Source organism: Lynx rufus, unplaced genomic scaffold, assembly GCF_022079265.1.
Source record: "Lynx rufus isolate CCGP_SWC_20201006 ecotype Redwood Valley unplaced genomic scaffold, mLynRuf1.p SCAF_38, whole genome shotgun sequence".
Lineage (NCBI taxonomy): Eukaryota > Metazoa > Chordata > Mammalia > Carnivora > Felidae > Lynx > Lynx rufus.
In genome coordinates, this window is record NW_025814854.1 from 3,167,437 (window position 1) to 3,184,275 (window position 16,839).

General features: G+C 56.3%; 1 protein-coding gene across 1 annotated transcript in view; it reads right to left on the reverse strand.

The window, feature by feature from the left end:
* Window positions 1–16,839, reverse strand: part of PDE6B (phosphodiesterase 6B) — a 34,167-nt gene that overhangs the window by 220 nt on the left and 17,108 nt on the right. Inside the window, exons 4-21 of the mRNA XM_047094239.1 lie at window positions 11,927–12,067; window positions 11,762–11,836; window positions 10,758–10,822; window positions 9,827–9,893; window positions 9,601–9,648; window positions 8,750–8,899; window positions 8,313–8,456; window positions 7,793–7,858; window positions 7,247–7,393; window positions 5,864–5,971; window positions 5,404–5,513; window positions 5,132–5,219; window positions 4,685–4,785; window positions 4,435–4,542; window positions 3,789–3,852; window positions 3,395–3,469; window positions 2,172–2,255; window positions 754–910 (exon numbers count right to left, since the gene is read on the reverse strand). Of these exons, the coding sequence (XP_046950195.1) occupies window positions 754–910; window positions 2,172–2,255; window positions 3,395–3,469; window positions 3,789–3,852; window positions 4,435–4,542; window positions 4,685–4,785; window positions 5,132–5,219; window positions 5,404–5,513; window positions 5,864–5,971; window positions 7,247–7,393; window positions 7,793–7,858; window positions 8,313–8,456; window positions 8,750–8,899; window positions 9,601–9,648; window positions 9,827–9,893; window positions 10,758–10,822; window positions 11,762–11,836; window positions 11,927–12,067 (1,798 nt within the window). The remainder of the gene's footprint in view (window positions 1–753; window positions 911–2,171; window positions 2,256–3,394; window positions 3,470–3,788; window positions 3,853–4,434; window positions 4,543–4,684; window positions 4,786–5,131; window positions 5,220–5,403; window positions 5,514–5,863; window positions 5,972–7,246; window positions 7,394–7,792; window positions 7,859–8,312; window positions 8,457–8,749; window positions 8,900–9,600; window positions 9,649–9,826; window positions 9,894–10,757; window positions 10,823–11,761; window positions 11,837–11,926; window positions 12,068–16,839) is intronic.

Here is a 16,839-nt window from a genome sequence, read left to right on the forward strand (position 1 = left end):
TATCTTAGCTCTGGTGACACTTTCAGTTCTGCCGCCCCCGCCCCCCCCCAACCCTGAAACAGTCTTGTTTACATTGGTTCCCTCCCCATAGCAGGAAATCGCAACAGAAGTCCCAGAGCTGAGGTGGCCAAGCACAGGCAACAACTTCGGGGATTCCATCTTGGGGGTGTGCTGACTCATTGCGACGAAGCCACATTCCCACAGCAAGGGGAGGGGCGGACAGGTAAAGAAACCTTCTGAGTCGGCACAGGGAAGGGTGTCATGCACACTTGGCTCTTTTAGCTCACTTTTTTTCTTTTAATTTTCTTTGTTCTTTTTTAAATAGCTCGCTTATTTTTTAAGGTCTTCTGTTTTGTTTCTGAGGGTAGCGTGGGAGTAGAGGTAGATTTTCTGAGTTAATTAGGAGGGAACTGCAGCCTGATGGTGGAAGAAAGACCTGTTGAGAGTTCACGACGTTTGGCTGGGATTTCCTCCCCTTTACAAGGGAAGTGACATTCAGTTACTTCATTAGGGAAAATGAGAGTTCCTGGCTAGAGACACAAGGAGACCTTCCAGTCTGGGAGTGTTGGGTGCTCTGCCTGAGCAGGGCCGATCCTGAGGGATGGCCGCCCCTGCGGTGAGGAACCAGAGCACGCCAGCCACAGTGCTGTCTGGCACCTGCCTTTTCTTGAGACTTGACTCTGGTCTTTAACTCCATCTCTTCATACACTTCAACGTGGGGACTAACCAAGTGCCCGCCCCCACAGCCCAGACCTTTCTTGACTGTTGTCCTCTCCTCCTGTTGCTGCTTCTCCTCCTCCAGGGCCTTCACTTTGGCCTCGTACTCATCAGCCAGAGCCTTCCACTCCTTCCTGTTGTTCTGTAGTCGGTCGAACATGGGCAGGATCTCCTCGTGGAAACGGGAAAACTCCTGGACAGGGAATGAAGAAGTTGCCCACACCGCCTGACTGTTCCTGGGCCGCTGGGGCAGGTGGTCTCCCCACGTCTTGGCCCTTGCTGGCACCAGCCTGTCCCCCCACCACCTTGCCCCACTCCCCCAAGAGGAGAACCTGGGAGGGGGTCTGCCTGCCACTGAGACGTCACTTTCCCAGCAAAGCCTTGGAAATGGAGAAGATAGGATGGGGAGATGTGGGGTATGAATGCTTATGGCACAGATGAGGCCCCCAAGAATAAAATAGAAAATAACAATGGCAGAAGGGGAGTCCCTTGGCAGAGGGAGTGGGAACACGGGGGCAGACAAGCAAGTCCCGAGGCTCCTTCTCTGGTCTCTTATGCACACATCACCCATGTACACATGTGTGCACACACAAACACACATACAATCTATGGAGCATGTGGATGGACTTGGGGAAGGCAGTGGGAGGGGAGCAGTGTAGTGGGGCTGTGACCTGTGACCTTCAGGACTGGGATGTACATCCTGGTCCTGCCTTCCTTCCCAGGACTTATAGCCCCAATGAGGGGGTAGCAAAGGGAGATGGTGTTTCAGTAAAGGGGAGCACAGGAGCTGTGGGGGGTCAAAGGGGGGGTGGGACTGGTCCAGTCAGGGGTGACTTTACTCAGAACCAGACAACCTCCTCCTCAGAGCGTGGGACCCTGCAGCCCCCAGGACCAGATGGAGTGGAGTCCATGGGCATGTGGGCATCACTTGCGGGGGGGGGGGGCTCTGACTGCAGAGCCCTCCCCACCCCCGCCAACATACTCCCTGGCCAGTGACGTCACAGCACATGTCTTCAGCACAGTGTCCCACTGTCACTTGTGCAACATGTGTTTGCTGGGCAAGGAATTCCCAGCTGTGACAGGTGGACCCATCCCTGTCCTCCTGGGTTCACAGGCACTGAACAAATGCACCCACAGATAAACTGCAGTTAGTGCCCTGAAAATAACACGCAGGCCACAGGTGGGGGTGCCTTAGGGTCTTGGGAAAGCACATTTGAGGTGAGACCTGATGGAGAGCAGGAGGACCCTCCAGAGGGAGGAAGCCAGTGGGTAAGCATGAAGTGCTTCTGAGGGGCTGGCTAGGTGAAGGTGGGAAGGTTCTCCTTGGGGTGACGCTGAGGATTTCAGATTTTAAGTGCAAGTCTGAGGAGATAGGGGCTATGGCAAGTCAGGCCATTGGGTGAACCCACACCAGTCCCCTCCTCCTCCTGTGAACCCAGTCAGGCCCTGCTCACCTTGTACACGAATGTGCACACAAAGTCGATGAAGCCAACTTGTAGTTTGGGGAGCTCGGCTGCCTTGTTCCGGTCCATCATTGGCTTGGTTGGGGGGGGGGGAGCAGAGACACTTTCTCTGAGCCCACAGGACTCACTCAGCCCCACCCAGCTTGGATGAACATGTCCACAGAAACACAGATTAAGCAGTGTCCATGGGATGAAGGTGAAGCCTCTGGCCTTGGGGCCTGGCCTGCCTTGATAGATGCTGGCCCTTGAAAGGAGACAGCTAGGACACCCCTGTCCCCTCTGAGCCATCTAGTAGTTCCAGGGCTAGGTCCACCATGGTGCTCCCAGTTCCCTGTCCCCTGAGCCCCTTTCTCCCAGTCCCCTGGGAGCTATCCATGGTGCTGACTCAAGACCTGACCAGAGACCCCTGGGGGGCAAAACTCAGATGCCTCTGGAGGGGCTGTCCATACTGTCTACACACTCCAGACTGCCTGAGTTGGCCCTTGCTAGTCTGTTCTTCATAGCTACCCACTGTCTGAAGCTCCATGTGGCAAGGGTGAGTCATGCAGGACCTAGAGGCCTGGCCCCCAAGGGACTTGGCTGGTTGGTCAGGATACCCTTACCTGCAGTCTGTACCTGGCCCCAAAGCCTTCTCAACCCCATAGGGTTGAGACAGCTACTCATTGACTGGAGTTGACTTTCCATTTCTTCCACATGCCTTTTGGACAACACTATGCTTTCCTCATACCCTTGGTTCCTATGCAGGTGCCATTGTAGTCTAGCAGCATATTCCTGGCCCCACATTGCTGACCCGAAGATCTCAGCATTGCCCATCTGCCATGGTGTGGGCCCCTGGGCTGCAGCCACTGGCTCCCTCTGGCACCGTACTCTTCCCAGTTGAAGGCCTTTCTGGAGCAGCTCACAGCTTGGCTGAGGTTCTGTAGAGCTTCCTAGGCCATGGAGGCTCTGGGTTACGGGCCACAGCCTGCTTCTACCAGCTTTGATAATGGCTTTCCATCTCTGCGTGGGCACCACAGCTTTATCCAAACCCTATTATTTCTATAACTTTACCCATTTCCTGAGTCACCTAATTTCACACTCATCTCATGTCACATGACCCCACAAAGTGAGACTGAGGTCCCAGGACCCCCAAATCCCTGGGAGTCCCCTGTTTCCACTAAGTGAGGCCTGAGTTTCCCAGGGACCACAATGGGGATTCTGGAATTAACACTCACAATGGGCTGCTGATCCAGAACTGTCCTTTCCAAGTCACCTTGTTCCCAGAACTCAGCCGCCACCAACAGAGCTACCTGGGAGGTATGTAAAAGGCAGTCATCCTGTGGAGCTTAGTGCTTGGTCAGAGAATGACCAAGGAGGCTCTTGCCTGGAGCCTCTGTGTCCTCAGTCTTCTCTGCCCCAGACCCTCTGGGATCCCCATTCTTCAGACTGGGCCTAATACACAGCACATTGGCACTTTCCAATATGGTGGCTGCTGGCCCATCCCCAGAGCAAAGGGGCAGCCCTCAGTGCTACTTGCAAATGAAGGCTCTGTCCGCCTATGTCAGGCTTCCCCTAGATGCAATCCCAAGAGGCACTGACAAGAGGTGGGGGCCCTGCATGACTTCTGACCTTGCTCTGGACTTCCCAGGGCTTGGTGATGGCAGACAGGTCACACGCCGTCATCATCATGGCCCTGCAGGGAGATGGAGCTCCAGGCATGCCCAGGCTGGCCTCCCTCCCTCCCCTCCACCTCCACCTCTGGGCACAGGTCCAAGCTCCAGAGTCCTTCTAGTAGTAGGCATCTTACTGTACACACACACTTCAGCCCACCCCCCTCATACTCCACCTCTCCCTCCTTCTTGCAGCTACAAACTAAAATCAACAAATATTTATCAGGCAGCCTCTAAGTGCCCGTGATTTACAGTTTGCTTTGGTGGATCTCTGGGATAGGCCTGGGGGAGGACTGTAGTTCTGAATCTCCATTTTGTACATGCATCTGTGGAGGTTCATAAAATAAGTAAAATACTGCCAAATCCACAAACTAAGGAAATGGACTGTCTGACCCCAAATCCTGTATGGTCTTCCCAGAAAAGGAGGAGCAGGTTAGATGGAGCATTTATTTTGACTTGTCAAAGTCATTTAGAGATCAGCTGTTCTTGTTGCGGGTCATGGGGGTGCGGGGTGGGGTGGGGTGGGGTGGGGTTTCCTATCTTTGTCCCGGGAGGTTTGAGGATTAAACAGGGCAGAGATGGCCCCTGTCTCCCCCGCTGCTCACATGACTATCTCCTTCCGCGTAGTCTCCAGGGACAGGTACTCCACCCAGCTCTTCCTGTCCTCGTAGTTCTTAGACTCATCCACAATCTTCTGGAACATCGTCCTCTTCCTGAACCCCAAGAACAAAGAGAGAGAGAGAATCGACCCCCAGCCCCTCACCCCACCCCTGAGCCAGGACCACCTCCTAGGGGTCCCTTGGGTCTTCCCAGAGCCCCTGACCGACGCCTCCCTGCAGGGAGGGCGGCACGCACTTGAAGTAGAGCGCCAGGTCCGTGGCGATGATGGCGATGTCCATCAGGTGGATCACGTGCTCGTGCTGCCGCCGGTTCAGGTTCTGGTAGATGTTCAGGGTCTGCGGGAAGGGGCTCAGGTGGTAGAAGCGGCCTGCCTGTCCCCTCCCCCTCCCAGGATCCGTCCGTCTGTCCCTCGCACGTTGCTGGCCTGCTCCTCTCCCTGGGTCGTGGGCACCGGACCCCGGTGGCCTGGCTCGCTGACCCCTAGCCGTGGCCCTCCCCACCTTGGCCTGAGGGCTGAGCTCACCCCGCCCTGCGGTGGGTGCTTCACCAATGACCCTCCTCCAGCCCCCCCCCCCCCGCCCCCGCGGGATACCGAGGTGGGAGGGGCCAGGGGTGCAGGCGACGGTCAGTCGGTCAGTGGGTGGAGAAACGCCCTGGGTGAGTAACTAACTGGACACGAACCTCCTCTGAGAGCAGGAACTTCCCGAACTCCAGGTGATGCCGTTCCAAAATCGAGGAGCCATGGAGCTTGGCTAAGGGATTCTGGGATCTGTTACAGAGGTTTTACTAAAATGAAACTTTGGTCAAAAGCCCCCAGAGTGGCTGGTTGCGGCTTCTAGGCTTCCTGTCCTTCCCCTCCCTGCCCCTCAGCCAGCCGTAGGCAGGCGCCTCCCGTGGGACCCCGCGACAGATTCTCCTGCTCAGCCCCCAAGGCGCCCAGGCGAGCCACCTACTTCATCTGGTACAGGTTGTTGGTGCCACGGTGGTCGATGTCGTGGCACAGGCCAGCGGTCACCATGGCGAAGGCCTCCAGGTCTGTGTAGTAGCTCTTGAGTTTCCCGGTCTGAGGAGACACGCACCTACAGTTCTGCAGCTCAGCTCTGTCAGCCCCCTCGCCCACCCTCCCTTCCCTGGGCCGGGGGCGGCGGGGGGGGGCAAGCAGGATGGGGGGGGAGCTGGGCCCTCCCCAGACTTGGTGTTCTGTACCTATTTCCGGGGCTGGGGGTGCACACCGGTGGGAGGGGCTTCCACTTCCTCTCCCCTCTGCCCTTGAAGGCCTCCACCCCCCACGCAGAGGAATCCCCACCTCCAAGCACCTGGGGCACGGCCCATGGAACCAGGAGAGGCCTTAGGACCCTGGCCAGATGGGAGGGATGACAGGGAGGCATGTCTGGCCCCTGACGGTACACGCACCATGAGTAGAGTGAACATGGTCTGGGCCACATTGAAACCATGGCGCCAGTTGTGGTAGGTGATTCTCCGGTACCCTTTGCTCACGGAAAACAGAAACCGCACCAGGACCTGCGGGAAGCCAAGAGAAACACGGGCTCTGGACACTGAACGTCAGTCCCGCCAAAGCATTCACAGACTGACAGCTTGGTGTGAAAACCCTGCTCACTCCTGTACCCGAGGCCTCCATGACCCTTTCTGTCCCAACGATTCACACTACTGGCCCCTGACGACTTTCCTGGGTGGGAGGGGCTTGCTTGTCACTGCAGGGTGCATGAGGGGTGGCAGGCAGCCTCTGGGGCACAGAGTCGAAGCTAGGAATAGCTCCAGCATTCCTGGGGCTGCCCGGGCCTCCACCTGACTTCCCAGCCCCAAATTGGGAAGAGGACCCCAGGCAAGGGCTACAGGGTGTTTTAGAAGAAAAGGTCTGTTTTGGGCATGCGTGTTTGAATGGGGCAGTATCTGTGGGTACTTGGCAAGGGTGATGCAGAAATAAAACGTGACACATTTTCTGCCGGGCGGTTATCTCTGGACAACAGAATGTGGGCCAAGGGAGCCCCTGCTGCTTCCACTGTGATTTTTAGTGTCAGAAAATGATTCTGAAGTTTAGAAATTCAGTTAATGATTTCTACACCTTTTTCCTTTGTGTTTTCTTTTAGTGTTCAGTAAAATTTCTTTTGACAATGCCAGCCTGTTGCACCTATTCTCGGGGGGTGGGGGGGCGGGCACACGAGGTGGAAGTGTGGTGGCAGAAAACTCAGGACAGCAGCAGAGCTCAGGGCAGAGCTGGGAGGGCCACCCCTCCTCCCTGGGGTGACTTCTGGGGGTCTCTGTGTTTAGGCTGAGCGGTCTGTGCTTTCTGCACAGCTGATGGGCTCCTTCTGTTTCCTCCTCTCCACCCCACGCCAAAGCCCTGCTGTTGCCCAACAAGGCACTTGATCAAATTGCCAGGAACAAGTATTTATCAGACATTCCATCCGTGTATCTATCCGTGGATACATTCATCCGGTGATGTGTTCTAGGCATACCTGCTGTGTGTATTCTGTAATGAGCATGTGGCCAAACTTCCTATAGGACCTAGGACTCCTGACCACATCTCTCCCACCTCTTGTGGGGTTTGGGGCTCCCAACCATTTCCAAATTCTACCTCCCACTCGATCTGGAACCCTTCACCACAACCCCAACCTCATAGTGGATCTGGGACCCCTGACCAGGACCCCCTACCTCACAGTGGATCTGGGACCCCCTCACCAGGACCCCCTACCTCACAGTGGATCTGGGACCCCCTCACCAGGACCCCCCACCTCATAGTGGATCTGGGACCCCCTCACCACGACTCCACCCCACCTCCTGAGGGATCTGGAACTTTCGGACCACGCCCAGCTCGTAGTACATCTGGATGCCGCATTTGACCAGCTCCAGCTCTGTGCACTCCAGATCAGAGAAGTGGAACTCATAGATGTCGAACTTGTTGGGCCCCGGAAGCACTTCCTTCTGTGGGAAGAATTGTGGGGCTGAGGGAGGCAGGCTTTTCTCTTCCTTCCCAGGACCCTCTGTCCAGCCTCAGATGCCCCAGTTGTGTGGTGACATCCCCCCTCGCGGTTGCTTTGGCCTGTGGCTGGGACACTCACATGCCCTGCGCTTCAGCCCCCACCCAAGGCCCCACAACAAGTACAGGGGTGTTGTCAGGAAAACAGATGCAAAAACACACACGTAAAGAGATCCAGGCACACACGTGATGCACAGACACACACACGGACCCAGGCACAGGGATATGCAGACAGCAGCAGACATCAGGAAGTGACATGCTCTGGTCTCCTAGGAATGAGGAAGTCTCTCCCGACCCTCAGGCCCCTCCAGTCTCCACCTGAGGGGTGGGAGTCAGGTTCTGACCAAGATTGTCCCCAGCTCATCCTCCTCACAGTCAGCAGGCTCCTTCCCCAGGCGTTCCCTCGTTGGCTAGGAGAGAAAACAAAGGCGCTGAGACAGAGAAAGTGCCAGCTATGCCCCTCACGAGCATGGGACGAGGTGACAGCACTACACCCCTCATGACTGTGAGACAAGGTGACGTCTGGCACAAGACAACAATTGCCTTGGGAAGCCACAGCTGGAGCCTCTAGCTTCAGAGGTAAGTGACAGTGCCTATGGGGTACCTCACATTTCCTGCGTGTCCCCCCCACCCCCAGCACTATTCTGTGCTGTCCACATGGACAACTGATGGAGCCCTTGCACAGCACAACCAGGAGGGCCCTGGACGCTGCTCACAGCTGAGGACACAGGGCAGGGACTGCCCCTGGCCACGCAGAGCATGTGGGACTCCAGGACCGGCTGGGCCCTCTGAGCACAGGACGTGCCCTAACTACTGGGATGTGCTGCCTGTGGAGGGGGGGCCAGGCTGTGACAGGAGCGGTACCAGGACCAGCTGGATCTCGTCCTTGTCGCATCTCACGTGGTAGAGAACCATGTCCTGCGCGATGTCCTTGCGGTTCTCCAGCTTGTTCATCTTGTCGTAGGTGTCAGTGTTCAGCACTGACCAGCCCAGGAACTGAGTGAGGGACTGCAGACAGAGAAGCAGCGTCACCACCCGCCGTGTGCCCGCTGGGTGCCAGGCCCTGTGTCCTGGCGTGTGGAGTGTCACTCTGGGGCAGTGAGTGCTTCTAATGGGGTCTCCGGGGTGAAAGGGGGTTCCAGGATGGGGCCTCAAGCTCCCCCTTGTCCCCACTCTCCTTGGGCCTCACGCTGGGTCCAAATGCTAAAGTAGGTGACGGGGGGGCGGGACTCCCCATGGCTGTGTCCCATGCCATCACACAGGTGTTACCTCTGAGAGCCGCACCTGGGACCGGTGTTTACCTCCATGAGGACTTCATCCTGTTCGTCAAAGGGCTTCCCGTCTTTCCTGTTGTAGAAGGTTGCGACCCCCACAATCTCCTCCTTTTTGTTGACGATGGGCATGGAGAGGACATTCTTGATGGCCCACCCTGAGTCGTCCAGAGGCCCTTCCTGCAGGGAGAGGCGTCCAGAGACACCTGCCACTCTGGGCCTGGCCCTGGCCCAGGCTTGTCACCCAGAGAGCGTGAACCTCTTTTCTGCTGCCCTCAAACTGCGGTGACTGGGCTGTTGTTCCTGTGTGTTCACTCCCCCCATGCACGAGCACCTCACGTCTATGGGTTTGTGTTGTGCCTTCTCCCACCAGCTAAGGATGACGCTCTTTGCCCGCCAGGGCGGCTTCGTGGTGTGAGTTCTGTGGTCACGCAGGATCCTTCTCTTGGAAGGCTCCCACGCTCATTTGAATCTCTGCTGCCATGCTCTTAAAGTTTTTCATGGCTGTCGAGCACGGGGCCTTGCATCCCACTCTGTTGGGCCCCACGAATCGTCTCACCGTCCATTGGTCATAGCCAGTGATATATGAGCAGTGGCCAGCTCCTGGGAGAGGCCTTGGAGACAAAGGCCGGTTGCACTGGCCCACTTGACTCTTGGCCCCCTCCAGAAAAGAGCGTGTTTGGGCCTTGTGTCCCCAGAGGAGGACCCAAGGGGCAGGAAACCTCACTGTGGCCTGGCCCTGCCCCACCAACCCGAGACCTGAGCACGGGAAGTACGTGTTTGCTGCTGTTAGCGCCTGAGATTTTCTTGAGGAGCGAAAACTAATACAGTCCATCATTTCCCTAAGTACGGCATACTTTCTCTAATGAATGGATAGATACCTGAAATTTGAACATTTCGTCGGCGGGGGCATTCATAATGTTACAGATCTGAAAGAGGATCAGGAAAACAATTTCACCTGAAGCAGCCAAATGTACCATATGATTCTAAACCAGACTATCCAGCCTGATGGATTCTAAGCAGGTGAAGCAGGGCAGCTGGGAGAGGTGCACGTGCTGGTGGGAAGGGCTGGGGCACCAGTTGAGGACAGAGCCTCAGCAGACTCACAAAGCCACTTTCTGCCACGTAGGTTGGAAGGCCACTGGCCAGGGCCCAGTGATCGGCTGGGGGTGTGCTGGGGGAGAGAACAGAGGGGCAGATGGTGGATGGGTTGTCCGATGTGTGCGTGTAGATTTGGCACAGTGTGTGTGTTAACGTTCATTCCCTTTTCTGAGCTCTGGGCGGGGCGGGAAGGCTAGCAGGTTGTGCCTCAGGGAGATCAGGAGGAGGCCAGGGGTTAAGTTTGGGGATGACTGTGCTGTTTTATCTCTCTTCTGCCTATGCTGAGGCCCCTTACCCTGTAGCAGCCCCCTTCACCACTGGGGGCCCCACGCTTCAACCCAGCCCCAGGGCTCAGTGTCAGTCACCTATCCTGTGGCCTCGCACCTGGATCCCAGACCCTTCGTGGGACCTGCAGGGTGGGGTCCTGACAGGCTTATGGGGTTGTAGGGTCACATGGTCATGCAGCTATAGAGCTGGCAATGGCCAACACCTCTCCCCAGTCTGTCTAGTTTGGAGCCCCTCCCTGCCCTCTGCCTAGCTGTGCCTCCACTGGGACAGACATCCCCCCTATCTTGCCCCACTGGGTGTGCCTTCTGGGGACCCCACCTGTGTGGGTGGCTGGGTGAACCAGGAATGGACTTGAGGCCTCAAAGGTCAGTTGCTGCTGCCAGGGCTACCTTTGAGCCTTTGAAAGTGCGCCCTGGACATGCTCTGTGCCTCCCTCCCCACATCCTCACTCATTTCCTCCCATATTGGTGAGTCACCCTCCCTTCCCACCCCATTTCTGCCTTGCCCTACAGCATAGGGAGCACCATGGTCTGTGCGAGGGGCCAAAGGCTGCTGAATCCATTGTGATAAATCCCTAAAGCCAACCCAGCATGGGTCTGAGGGTGCTCCCACCCTCAGGTGGTGCTTCCTTCAAAGCCCTGGCACTTACGGGATGACCTTGATGTCTTCCTTGCCATGGAGGATATAGTCGATGACTTTGTAGAAGACGATTTCCTGTGAAATGGACCACAGCAGTCGTGAGGTGCTCCCCGGGCCAGCTTCCCAGCGGGAGCCTCCCTGAGGGGTGAGAGGAGCCACCCAGGTGCCCCACCCAGACACACACATGCATGTGCATACACAGCACGTTCCACACCCAGAGTTATACACAACCCTCACGTGCACACACACGTGCAGACCATCAATGACACTTGTGCAACACACATTACACACTTATCTTCATTCTGTCTGTGTCCTACTCAAGCCCACACACAAACTGGGTCCCATACCCTTTCATACATGTGCATACAGCCACCCAGGCCTGCGTGCGTGCGCGCACACACACACACACACACAAACTGTGGCAGGTCATGGTCACAGCCCAGCCTTGTGCAGGAACTCGTCTATACACTTGACACACAACCCTGTGAGGAGGGCACAGTTAGCAGGTGGGGAGACTGAAGCATGGCCAGGCTGGGTGGTGTGTACCAGGTTGGATGCACACACGATAAGGGGCACAGGTATCTGCCCATGTTCCCATGCACTTTTCATATTGCCTCTGTCATGCACATGCACACGCGTGTGCACACACATACACATGGCCCCATTAGGGAGAAGCTACAGTGGTTTCAAGGGGCAGCGGAAGGACCACCCAATCAGGACGGATGCTGGTTATTCCAACCAGGCTGATGACACTTATTGGGAGACCAGCACCTGCCCCACCTGGCCCAAGAGCATGGGGTGGAGTCAGGCGGGACAGCAGACAAGCACTCAGAGCAGTCAGGCAGCCAGCCGGCCCCAGTGGTCTGTTCCCACCTCCCCACACCCTTCCTAAAACCCTCCCTCTCCCACCCTGGGTCAAGCTGGGACAGACCCCTTCCTGCCCTGGAACTTGAGTTGGAGTCAGGGAAACCACAGTGTGCCAAGTGGACCTGTCCCCCCTCCACCATGACTCACGCGGCCATCGGGCGTGCGTGGGCCTGAGTACGGCTGAGCTTCTCCCATCAGCACAGGCCACACATCAAAGAATTCCTGAGCCAGGAAGAGAGGGGAGAGAGTTAGTGAGTCAGTCTGGAGCAGGTCAAGCCTGGCCAGGAGGCTGGTGGGACAGCGGGGCCTCACCTTCTCCTTGGTCATGTCCAGGAGGCCCACTGAGTACCGGTCACAGTTTAGATAGGCCCGCACAGTGTAGAAGGCCTTGTGGAACTGCCTCTCGATGTCTGTCAGCTCCTCAAACACCTTGTTAGCTGACCACAGCAGCACCTGGTGGGGGGGCACACTGGTGAGCCTGTGGTGCCATGCACACACACACACACACACACACACACACACACACCTGTGTGACCACAGCAGCACCTGGGTGTGAACTGTCACACCAAACATACACAGGCACACATGCAGCTGACCACAGAGCCCCAGAGGGACACTGGTTGATGGTGCCTCTCCCAGCAGCATCTCCACAGAGTGCCATCACCCAGGATTTCATCCAAGCACAAGGCTATCTGCTCCTTGACCCAGGTGCCCTGAAACCTACTGGAAGGTAAGCCCTCCAAGCTTCGGCCACGTCGCGGACCCTCACTGTCTCGTGCTGGCCTTGGGCTGGGTCAGTGAGTGAAAGAGTGAATGCATTAGAATTGAAAGGTAAAGCTTTGACCAGCCTTCCCTTATCAGCCTTGAGAAGCTGGGTTTTGAGAACATGGGGTCATTGTGTTCTGCGTGTCACAAAGCAAGTTGAGAGCAACAGGTCACTGACATGCTCCACGAGGCCCTGGCCAGACCCTCCCCGGGACGTCGACACCCCAACTGAACCCTGGCTGCTGTCCAGGGTCACTGACCAGGCTCAGATGAACCCTGTGGGGCTCTCCCCTCTCCTGCCCAGGCGGAATTTCTCTATTTCCTCAGCCAGGGCCCAAAGGCAGGTGACTCCAGCCTGTGCCACCCACCACCGCACATGTCTTCTGGCCTGTAAGGAGTGTTGCTTGGGGCAAGCCCTTCCTGCCGCCATGCTGCTTCCCCTCCTGCCAGCCCCTCTCAGGCTTTCTGCAGCTCCCACCCTTTACTGTGATGGCAGAATGGGCTTTGGCGGCCCCACTTGCCCTGGAGCCTCTCACCAGGAGGCGCTTAACCCTAACCCTATCCCTGACATTCTCCACTGGTGCACAAGGCTCCTGGAGATCTGGTCCCACCCACCACTCTCCATTGGTGGATGAGGCTTACCTGGTGGCCTGGCCCCACCCCCTCTCTGCCCATCCCTCTCCAAGGCATTACCAAGTGCCCTCAGCACTCACTGTGACTGACCAGAGGGTCTTTGCACAAGCTCTATCCTCTGCTTTTACAGCACTCATTCCAGGGCTTCCTCATCTTTGGGTCTCAGCCTAAAGTTATCTTTGGGAGGCATGTCTGAGCACCCACCAAACCTGACCCCTCCCAACACTCCATTTTGTTCTGACCTCATGCAGGTGCAGTTTCATTGTCTCCCTACTCCACCACAAGCTCCATGAGGCCAGAAGGCATAGCTTCTTCATGGCTACACAGTACTTCACGCCTGAGTGCCTTGAAACCTGTGTGTTTCTTGATTGCACAGAAGGCTGTGAGCTTTGAAGCTCTAAGGCAGACTGTCTGAATTCCAGGTCCTGTAGCCAGCTGCTACCTGGACGACTGCACATGCATGGCAGGGGAGGGCAGGACTCTGTGGTCACCCACACCCACCATACTGTGTCTCCTTCACCTCTGAGCCGCTGGCTTAGCAACCTGGTCCTCCACGGCTAATGGCTTGGACACAGAAGCCTTCATCCTTTTCCCCCACACATGGTGGATAAGGGTGCTGATCTGCTTCCCCTCAGCTCTATGACCTCAGGAAGGTTGGCTAACTTCCAGACCTCAGCCTCCCCACCTGTAAAATGGGGATAACGATGCTGGGAAGAGGAATGATGGAGCAGGAGTCGGGCTCCGAGAAGAGTGCTTGGCTTTCGGGAGCCCATGTCTATGAGTGTGCACATGAGTGTGTTAGTCACCTGGGTGTGCATTCCACAGATACTCACCAAGCTTCCCCTGGGTACAAAGCCCTGACTAGGACCAGAACACACACCAGAGATATAAGAATTGGGGGAGTCAGGCTGGGGGAAGGCTGGGTGCTCAGAGACGTCAGGGTCAGCTGTCCCCAGTCCTGCTGGAGCACAGGGAGGGGTGTATGCCTGAGCTGCACATCCAAGTTTTGAGTCACCTGAGTACTTTGGTCCCCAAAGCCTGTCCCCCCGGAGGAGGACAGCGAGCAGAAGGACTTGTGCCTCACAGTAGAGCATCTGAGGGACACCCTCCGCGACCCCGCACCCCGTCCCATCCTGCCCTCCTTGCAGAGCGCCTCCTGTCACGCCCCGCCCCTCGGCCGCTCCAGTCAGACCAGGGGCCCGTTGCCACTTGCTGGACTCTGCTCTGAAGCAGGTTCTCCACGGCCTTGAGGAAATAGGGGCTTAGCAGGTTAGGCAACACATCCAAGTGTTCTGAAGCCAGGCGTCCTGGCTCACTGAGGGCCTCTGCATTCCCCTCTCTCCCTGTTTCCTTTTTTAACTTTCTGAGTTGAGTCTGGCACATTCAGTAGGCGAGTGCGGTGGAACACAGCTGGGTGGATTTTTATGTTGGCACACACCTGTGCAGTCAGAATTTAGAGCATTTTAGTCCCTGGTCGACATAGCACCCTCTCTGTCTCGGCAACGGTTCTTGTGACCTCCGGCCCCGGAGTGCTCTGGAACTTCAGCGAGGTGTCGCATGCGGTCCCTGTTCTGTGTCACTCTGGGGTGCTGTTCCTGAATCCCCAGTGGCTTGGGCCTCCCGGGTGCCCTCTCTGCCACCGCCTTGATTCCAACCTGGGACCATCTGAGGCTGCTCCTGCTCATCCAGTTCCCACATAGCCTCCCCCTCCCCTGACTTCAGACCAAGGAGAGTTCTGACACCCGTTGGCCGACAACGTCTATGTTGCCTGCTGGAGACCAGCAGGCCAGGACCCTCAGGGAGTAAACATAGGGTCCGTAAATGGGCCTCAGACTTTCAAGAGAAGTTAGAAACCCAGATCCTTAAGTGAAATCCAGCCTTTAAAACGTAGGAAAACTTGTGGAATCAGACTGGGGCCTTGTGTGGCTCAGGACATGTCCCACCGTTCGGGGTGCAGCTCACTTCTCGTCTTCTGGACCTCAGCTCCTTTCCAGGGAGTGGCCACCACATGTTGACCTCAAGCCTGTGGCTGCTGTCATCAGCACACCAGTGCCGCCACATGTTATGTGAACCCAGCACCAGGTGATTGAGGGACCGGGAGCCAGGATCAGCCAGGGGCTGCAGTGTTGCCCCTCATAGATTCGTGCTCCAAAATGAGAAATATGGGGGTGATGGTGAGGAGCCCAATTGGGCCCTGGCGCCCAATTGCATGTGGGGACGCACAACACAGAGGCCTGTACAGCCTCCTGGAATGGAGAGGCTGGTCTTGTGAGGCCCAACCTGGCACTCATACTCCAGGAGGGAGAGGTCAGGATGTGTGGAGGGGGGGGGGCAGACAAGAAAGGTGAGCCAGTGAGCTCTGGTCAGCCTTGGCTCCCAGGGCTCTTAGTGAGTTGTAAGCTTTTGAGAACTGGTTGCTCAGTCTTCAGAGATTGTGATGCCCAGTGGTTAGACATGGCCATTATTAAAATGAAATGATGTAAACTTCAAAAATAAGAAAAGTATATTAAAACAAATGTACCAGTGTGCAACCTTATTGCTTCCTCGTTATCCCACTGCAGTTCGCTATCACCTGTGCTCCTGAGGCTACTTATGGTGGAAGATGATCTGGAATAGGGCACATCTCCTCCCAACTGTCTGTGTGGTTTTCTGAAATTGTCTAGTCCTGGCAGGGGTCGTGCATCCTGTGGTCTTCTCAGCCAGCCAGCAGGCCATGGCACACAGGCATCCTAGAAGGTGGAGAGGCCAGAGTCCTCACCGACGAGGCAACAAGGACTGCTGGGGAGTGGGGATCACTCAGCGAAAGCGGGCCAGTCAGCTTGATGTGGTAGATCAGAGAGAGTTCCACCGTCTCTGGCCAAACCTAATGTGCACCCTGTTGGTTCTGTCACCTCTGACTAAAGAGGCCTCGGTGTTTTCAGGAAGGGACTGGCAGGGGGCCCTGGGTGGAGTCTGCAGGGAGCATAGTCAGGGTTGAGTAGTTCTTGACTGGGGGATGGAGGGCAGGTCTGAGGACCCTGAGAGCTGCTAAGGTTTGAGGAGGTGGGGGGGGGACACCCTCTTCGTGAGAACTGCTTTAATTCCCAAGTAGCTGCTCTCCTACAGCACAAGGGGGAAAGAAAGCAAGGAGCAGGTGCCAGGCTTAACTGCAAACCGTGTTGGTGCCAGTCTTCACTTACTTTAGAGTTTCTGCTCCAAAAGGGATTGTGAGGTAGAGCCCTGTGCTCTGCACAAATTAATTAGGGTTCTTAAAAACGTTGTTCATGGTATGAGGTGTCAGAAACAGCTTTTTACTAGGACTAGGTGATGTCTGAGTGGAAAATCAAAGCACCCAAATGAAACATGAATCCATTGTTGAAGCCCACAGTAGAGCTCTGACTTAAAGCATGTCTGTACACGCGTGTGGTCTGAGGAGCTGGAAACAATGCATTTCCTAAGCGTTGGCAATTCATTTGCCAGAATGATACTTACTGCTGGTTTAGGTCTAGCGTAACTGGACAACAGGACAGACCAAAATCCCTGAGTCTCAGAATCCACTTCTAAGTGGGGACAGGGGGTGCTAGAACATGAACAGAATAAACAGCCTTATGGCTTGTTGCAAGTAGATGAGTAGACAGAGGGGATACAGGAGGCAGGGTTGGGTAGGGAATGCGGGGCTCAAGTGGGGGTGCTCAGGGCAGGGGAGAGCTCTCTGCAGACGAGCCACAGGGTGTGTGGAAACAGTGTTCCTGGCAGAGGGACCTGCAGGTGTAAAGGCCCCTTTGAGGGACAATGGCTGGGGTGGAGCAAGGGTGGGGAGAGCCAGAAGGAGGGAAAGGGCAGTGCAG